The sequence below is a fragment of the Temnothorax curvispinosus genome, unplaced genomic scaffold, assembly GCF_003070985.1.
Source record: "Temnothorax curvispinosus isolate PA1 unplaced genomic scaffold, ASM307098v1 QBEX01013118.1, whole genome shotgun sequence".
NCBI classification, from domain to species: Eukaryota; Metazoa; Arthropoda; class Insecta; order Hymenoptera; family Formicidae; genus Temnothorax; species Temnothorax curvispinosus.
In genome coordinates, this window is record NW_020222898.1 from 34 (window position 1) to 8,368 (window position 8,335).

An 8,335-nucleotide genomic window follows, 5' to 3' on the forward strand; every position below is an offset into this window, starting at 1 on the left:
ATTTTTATTAATGTTTATTGTAAATTCAATAAATTAATTTATTGCAGAATTCCGATTTATTTCTGTTCCTGCATAGGAATCTTCATATGTCACTCGCGACGATTTCTGCTCCAGTTCTGCACGCGAGCCGCAAAAGCAACTCGCAGGCGCTTGCGTTTCAGATTCTCCCAACCAAGCCGCGAGCCGCAAAAGGTGGGGAACGTGAATCCGGGAAACAGGTACATGCCGTGACGTTTATTTCTCAGTCGTAAGTCGACGCGTTTCAGGTGTAGTACGTCTGTCTGTGTTCAGCACCGTCTGTTGAAAGTATCTCTTATACGACCGGCGGCGATCGAGCCAGCGTTATCTCGCGAGGAGAATCAACGTCATCGTCAGCTGTTCTCGTCTCTCGCTGACGATATTTTGCCTTATTTACAGACTTTTTACTGGTATCGAGTAAGTAAATTTGTCTTGTAAAGTCAAACATTTTTACTGTGATGACCGGTAATTATGTGAATACATTATACATAATAATTTCTCATGAAAACGTAATGTTGACATCAATATCTGAGAAAGAGTGATCTTATCACGTTATATATTGTTCGAGAAAGCATGTATCATTTAAAGTTCGTTATTATTTCTGCTTCTTGAACGACACATTCTGTTCGAACGACAAAGGCTATGGATTTTTATTTAGTTTTTCGGACTCTACGTCACATCTCAAATAGATAAATTCGTGACTAACAACTCGGTGCCGATATTCATCATTGTTCGTCTACTTCGAGACTTGAGTTGTTATAGGGCCTGGGCCGTGCTGTTATTGATATTTCGAAAATTACTCTCTCATGTAAGAACACTCTGTCTGATTAGACTTCGCCGGGAGTACACGCGCTCAGCTTTGGTCTCGAACGGAAACGGCTCTCGTCATGCAGTTCTCACGCTGCTAATTAGTTATCGCACGGTTTAAGTGTCGCGAATCGAGATCTCGCGTGCTCGCTGTTGTTCAGTGAGAATTCCGAATTGAAGTAAAGAAGTGTTTTTAAATTTTTAAGACTTCGATGAAGTTATATCCCTGTTTTCGATCGGCAAATCAATCTTTTTAGATTCTTTAATGTTTTCGTGTTAATTGAAAGCACATCTATCTATAATCTATGTAAATTTGCTGTATTATTATAGTATTGTTATTCTTATAACAGAACTGCTAGTTATTACTTATAGATAAATTATATTGTATTATAACATATATTAAATTTGAAAATGGTTATTCGTTTCTAACATAACTAAAATAATCAATTAGATAAAAAAAAATAAATAAAATATTTTTTTTTAAATAAAAAAGAAATAATAAATGTGATAACGAATTTTTAAAGATTTTCTCTTTAAAGCTGCTTAACGTAACTATAGTAAAAATAGGTATTTTTATCACATGTATATCGTCAATGAATATGATATAATTTAGTGTGGTGTCTGCGAGTAATAACATGTGACAACGTTACAATTTTATTAGATTGATATTAGAACTATAACAAAGGTAATAAAATATATTGTACATAACTATTTATTTTATTTTTAACTATCTTTTTATAACTATTCACTATTATTTCCAATAACTAACTCATCATAATTTAGTATACTTATTAAGAAAATTGATTTTTTTTTTGTATATATCTGATTTATTATCTTCTATCGTGTTATTTAATATCATTTATTATCTCATACATTATTTTAAAACAGATACATATATTTCACATAACTATTTATTTTATTTTTAACTATTTTTTTATAACTATTCACTATTATTTCCAATAACTAACTCATTATAATTTAGTATACTTATTAAGAAAATTGATTTTTTTTGTATATATCTGATTTATTATCTTCTATCGTGTTATTTATTATCATTTATTTGTATAAATTGCGAGGTAATAAAGAGGCGCGAAGAAAAGACACGATTTTTCTTTGCAGGAATCGCGTTCACTTTCTAAGATTCGCGTTTGTGATGAATATTTCACAACCTCTCCCTCCAATTTTGGCGACATCACGACACACGTTTGTATCGTCTGTATATACTCTTATGTATCGATTGCCACTCTACTTTCATTCCCGTATTTGGATAATGAAATGCTACGGATACGCACGTGTACGCGCGTATATCGGTACACACGTATCCGCGTGTCATCTCGATATGGATATACGCGAATATAGTCGACAGGATCGCGTTTTTGCCATAAGTATATACATACCACATGATGTCATTTAGGTAGATATAGCATATGATGAAAAAGAGACAAATAATATCGCTCAACGTTATTTATATTCCTCATGAATATTTCTGCGCCAATAATGACTTCATTGTATACGTTTCAATCTTATCGATCAATAATTAATGATAATAAATGAGTGATAAATATTAACGAAAAAAAAGGTAAATATAAGAAGAATTTCGAGACCGCGAGTCATGTGTAGAAGATACAGCTTTAATATTTTACGATATACTTTTGCATTATTTCCGAGACGATATTTCTCTGCGTTTTTTAGCCTTTTTCTTCCTTTCGATGATATAAGAAGTATAAGTATAATGTACTCGGTCACATCTGCCATGACATGTGTGAATGTGTGATTATATTACGACTCAGTCATTATAAAACATTATTTCATCGTGGGTGACGCTTATTTAACTTCGTAGTATTCTTCGAATTTTTTTCATTGGTCATGTAAGATCTGGATATGATCTAATACGAACAGCGCCGCTATATGCGCGTGCAAATTATATGCATTTTTAGCATTATGAGAGAGAAAGAGAGGGTTTTAAAAATGAAAAAATATCTATTTATGTTGAGATAAAATATATTATTATTATTTTATTTATTAATATTTATTATTATTATTAACATTTATAATTAAAATGTCTGATCTTTTTTGTATTAATTTTGCAATGCTGAAAAGAACATAACAATATATAATGTTACTTCTCAAAATTTTAAAAATGTTAAATTTTGTATATAATCTTAGAAAAAGTATTAGATCCGGAGCCTTTAGGCCCAAAATTGGATGAAAATAAATTACTTTGAAAAGTTATCCTAAAGAGGAAAAAAGTTTGGAGAGATTCTAACGGGAAACTTGAAGAGCACGATGAAATTGTAAGTTGCTCGAATCTTTTCAAAGTTTAGTATAGTAGAGCGTACAGTAATGCATTTTATGCATCAATGATTGGCATGTATAAACACGCTACTTTGCATCATAAGTAAGTATATCATGAGTCATCATCATCGTCGTCATCGGCCACCGTATATTTGGGCACTTTTAAAGCTCTCACTCTCTGCTTCGGACCAGAACTCGGGCGCGGTGGGCGATCGCCGCGAATGCCCATCATGGACATGCTCTTATATGGTTTGCCATGAGTCGTCTCTGTGCGTGCCCCCGAGACTTCGAGGTCGCCTTCATTGCATAATTCATGGACGCCGTGTACACGCGTTTCACTGTCCACTCCAGAAAGAGTCCCGTTTGTTCGAGAAGTTCGTATTGAAAATACAGACGCGCGTTTTAGTTACCGGGATGCATTTAAAATATCCACATGCGCTCGGAAAATAGAAAATCTCCAGTATTGAGATTCAAGTTCCTCGAACATGATATTTTTGAAAAGCCAAAGCATGTTGAAAATATCTGCGTGGAAAAATGACATTTGAGCCATTCTTATATTGTATAGAACAATTATTTTTTATAGTTAAAGCAATTATACCTTTCTACATTTATTATAGATTATCCCCTTCTCGTCACAATTGTAAGGCGAGTGATCATATTTTAAATTTTGACAGAGAAAAAGAAACCACACACTCCTACAGGCAACATGGTCGGGATGACACAGAGACCTTGGACGCCTACAAAAAGACGAGGCCCGATTGCCGCCGAATACAGCAGCCCGGGACCGGCCTGCGTAACTCTACCACCATTAATAGGTATTTAAATTATATCTACTCTTCACAGAAATAGTAACTATTAACTAGTATTATTAATAAATAATCATTAAATATTGGCTTTATTAAAAATAACTCTCTCTGTACGTGTGCTTTACTTTAATTTATAATTGTATATAGCAATTAAAAATTGATTATATCTTATTTTGTCTTTTCTATAATATTTAGAATCACACTTTTCATATACAGTTCAAATACTTTGTACAATTGATTTTGCATAATTATATTCAAAGTGTATAATCATATAAATTCTCTTATTCTTCACATTTATTTATTAAAGCTATTCATTTGAGATCGTTAATCTTTTGAGAACGCTTGATAATCGGATGTTTAAACAAATTTTTCAAACTCATAATTACATTTATTAGTTTTACATAACTTTTGACGGTAATTTATAGCCTTCTTGTTCAAAAACATGACAAGAACGATTTCTTTATTGTGGGAATTAATTTGTCGGCAAAATTCCTGAGACGCAGTTGAACTTATTAATTAGCATATCGTTACAACCATCATCTGCATGATTGCAATCGCGATCATTATGTATTTATGATTTACGAGCTGCGCGCAACGACGGCGTTTCATAATTAACGGAACAACAACCGTACTTCCGCACTATAATAATAATGTTGCCTTGTAACTTTTTACGATTCTTAGTTTAAGTTAATAAGTATTTATCAGATCTCCTGTGATAATAATTATACGACATAATGCTTTATTATACAGAAATACTTTGTAATATTTGTAGGAAAAACAGTTACAGATTCCAAACGAGAAAGGGCACCAGCATTCTCCTTCGGCAGCAGGTAAAAGTGATAATTTAAGTATAAATTTTACATTTAAATTTAATTTGTCAATTTAAATTGTTTCATAAATTTTAATACTATGAAAATACTGTACAATCCTGCAGTATATTTAAGAAAACAGAGTTGTTCGTCGATTTGTCTCACAGCTCTAAAGTACGCTTTATGATTTTCTACTTTAAAGGAGCAATGTGTAACTTAATTTTACATGCGGTCTCACATATTACAATTTTTTCAGACATGCAACGAAAAACAATAGCGCTGGACCTGGTCCTGGGCAATACAATGTCTCTGGGCTTAGCGCAAAAGGTAAATGTATGATACAAACAGAATTGAATGAACATGAACAAAATACTTATCTAAAATTTTACCGAAAACTTTTCAAAAAAAAATGTTAACAATTAGATACACACTATTTAAATAATTTAAATAGTATGTAAACAAATGAATTTATTTAAATTATTTAACTAGAACATTTATTTAAAATACAATAAGTAAACAAGTAAACGATAGCTATTATCTTTTTCGTGTTAAAGTACGATAACAACATCAAGGTATTAAGCGCAAGCTTATATGAATGCGTGATTGCTTCGCGAACTTGCAAGTTCCGTCGGCCGAGATATCGACCAAACTCCAAACCGCCGATATTCCATAAGAATGATACATTTTAATGGCCCGTGTTCACGAAATTCCTTCGCTTCGAGCTTGAATAGAACCGGCACGATCGATACGTGTATACAACTTCTTTAGACTCGACCTGCTTTGGATAATAAATGTACTTTAATTTATCAAATCACACAGTAATTTTCCATTAATATTTTTCTTCATTTCTACATCTTTTTAGATTTTTTTACCGGTTAGTTTTTGAGAATATTTATTTATTTAAAATCAAGGTTTCTTAATGAGTTCTAATAAGAAACACAATGCTGCGTATCAATTATCAACCAAAATAATTACTAAAAATGTTAAAAACTGAATAATATTCAATGTATAAAGAATATCGTACTATAAGTACCTTTCCTTTCCCTTTCTCTTTTTTAACGCACAAATTAAATTCACGTTAATTAATTAATAATAAATAACAAATGACACAGCAATAATATCACAACTTAAAAATCTTGTAGGAAAGGATGCCGCACCTGCCGTGTCGCTGTACGGTCGAACGAAATCGACAAAAGCGGAAATTACCCCAGCACCAGGCGATTACAATCCGCAAACGGCGGATAGCTCGCCGAAATATTCCTTCGGCGTTAAAACACAAATCGAGAAGGTCAGCTGTACACCTGGTAAGTTTAAATCTACACACAATATAATTTACAGATTTTAATTGACCAACAATCTACATAAAAACTTGGAAATGGTGCGCGACGTAAAGCCGAAAGTATATTACGGCTGTATGAATATTTTTTATTACAGAGTTAATTCATTTAAAAAAGTACTTATATCTTTTTATAGTCTTATATGATTTTATTTTGAATATGCACATATGATAATTCTTATTTTTTTATTGAAAAAGTTTAAAGCTCTGCTAAATTACAACCCCTTTATAGAGACTACGTTATAATTACAGACATAGCTCGTCTGTGACTACCACGGTAGACCTAATCCATTGTATTACAGTAGTCTGTAAATATCTTAAAATAACTGCTAATCTATAGATAGTCTACGGTAATTACTCTCTCGCCAGAGAAAAAAGGTTTCTAATAGACTGTGATGTATAGACTAAATATGTATATTATCCTCTAATCTATTACAATAATGTACATTATACGGAACTTATAATAAATTCCGTATATACATACTTGATTAATCAGATAGTCTGTAAAATAACTGCACACAGATTATCACAAAGGTATTGTCGATAAAAAATTTTAATTGTTGTTTCTGAGAAATCTTGTTACAAACGGATAATTGAAAAGCACCACTTACGTCGTATACTCTTATATTTGTTATAACATCAATCTACAACAAAAGTACGAAAACATGTGTAAATATTGCATCTCGATCATAGCACCGAGCGATTATCGCGCTGAAATCGTGAATCTCTGCAGAGCAGCAGCGTTCAGTTTCGGGGTAAAAGCTGTGTTGGAAAGATCGAGTTATATGTCCGGTAATTATATAGTCAATTAAATACATGTAGCCGCGATCTGAGTATTTCGTGTTGCTAATAGCAATTCTTGGCAAAATAATAAGAAAGATGGACAGGATTCAATGTCATAATACATGGCTAAACAGAACGCTGCAGGAAATTTAGCATGTTGATCGCAATGTCGTATAACGGAATGTGTTATAACAAAATAAAAATGCATTTCAAATTGCATTATATAAAATCGCTTTTAATATCGCGTGTGTGATAATTACTGAATGTCATTTGATTTCATCCATTTGAAATAATTATCTCGTTTCGATTACACGAAGAGTATTTATCTTTATTGATGGATTATTTTTCAGAGCTCTAAATATTCGAAAAATTTTCTTAATAATTAATGAATCACATGAATCGTATATATAGGAGAAATGTATATCATATTATATTATTATATATCGATGCAATAATGTTTAGGAAAATCGATGCCACCGCAACTATAAATTGGCGATTAGCTATGGGACTTCGTTTGAGGATTAATCGCATCAAAAGTCGATTATTCAAAGCTATTATCACCGAAGAATTAACGCTTAGGTACAAAAACGTGGTTTCTTTAAACATAGAATCATTAGGGCTCACGTAATCTATAGCAATACAAACTGCTAATAAATTTCAGATTTTTAAGCACTGTAAATTTCTCAGAGTGGTATTATGATTACAAAATCGTTGAAGTAACAACATTTTTTTTTTCTTCATTGTCAGTATTCCACCTTATGCCTCTGAGTATTTAATTTCATATCCTTAAAATCCACAGCAATTAACTAATGCACGTGTGGCGTTTAGAATGTAGCTAAAAGTAATTGTGTGCGAATAATATAGATCGATTAATGTAGTAGATCAAACAATGTAAACAAAGAGTAATATTCTCGTAATTTGATATTTAGAGATATGCAATGCGCGCTAAATTGATAGCTGACACGTAGCCGCATACCTATACGTATAAAATTGATAGCGTAGTGTCGCTTATCGCCGTAAAGTATATTGTTGCATGTCTCGCGATATATGTTGAATTCCCGTACGTATCTCACACCGTTAATATCTTCCCTTCACGTGTTGTTAATCCATTAAGAAACTTGTCAGTGATGCAAATAGAAAATCACTGGTACACCGTGGAACTTGTAAAATTTATCGACAAGTGTCTAGCTCCAGGTACTTATCGTCCCGAAAAAACGAGGCTGGACGGCGCACCGCAGTTCACGTTCGGAGTTAAAACGCCGCTCGATAAGCCGAGCGATACGCCAGGTATAATACAAAACGAAACAATTTAAAAAATGAAAAATTAAATTAAAATTCCATTAAGATTCCAGTCTCAGATAGAGACAAGTGAGCACGTACATAGATCCTTGGAGGTTTTGAAGAAATTTTATTATTTTCGCTCGTCGGAGCGAGTCTCTCTCTCTCTCTCTCTCTCTCTCTCTCTCTCTCTCTCTCTCTCT

At 32.7% G+C, this 8,335-nt stretch overlaps 1 protein-coding gene across 2 annotated transcripts in view; it reads left to right on the forward strand.

Moving 5' to 3' along the window:
• Positions 1-235: 235 nt before the first annotated feature.
• The window catches only part of LOC112463160 (proline-rich extensin-like protein EPR1), a 14,092-nt gene continuing 5,992 nt past the window's right edge, over positions 236-8,335 (forward strand). For both annotated transcript variants that reach the window (XM_025029355.1, XM_025029356.1), the window contains exons 1-7: positions 236-435; positions 3,795-3,935; positions 4,699-4,756; positions 4,992-5,062; positions 5,878-6,039; positions 6,765-6,863; positions 8,043-8,141. In XM_025029355.1, coding sequence (XP_024885123.1) covers positions 3,827-3,935; positions 4,699-4,756; positions 4,992-5,062; positions 5,878-6,039; positions 6,765-6,863; positions 8,043-8,141 — 598 coding nt within the window. In that variant the 5' untranslated portion in view covers positions 236-435; positions 3,795-3,826. The remainder of the gene's footprint in view (positions 436-3,794; positions 3,936-4,698; positions 4,757-4,991; positions 5,063-5,877; positions 6,040-6,764; positions 6,864-8,042; positions 8,142-8,335) is intronic.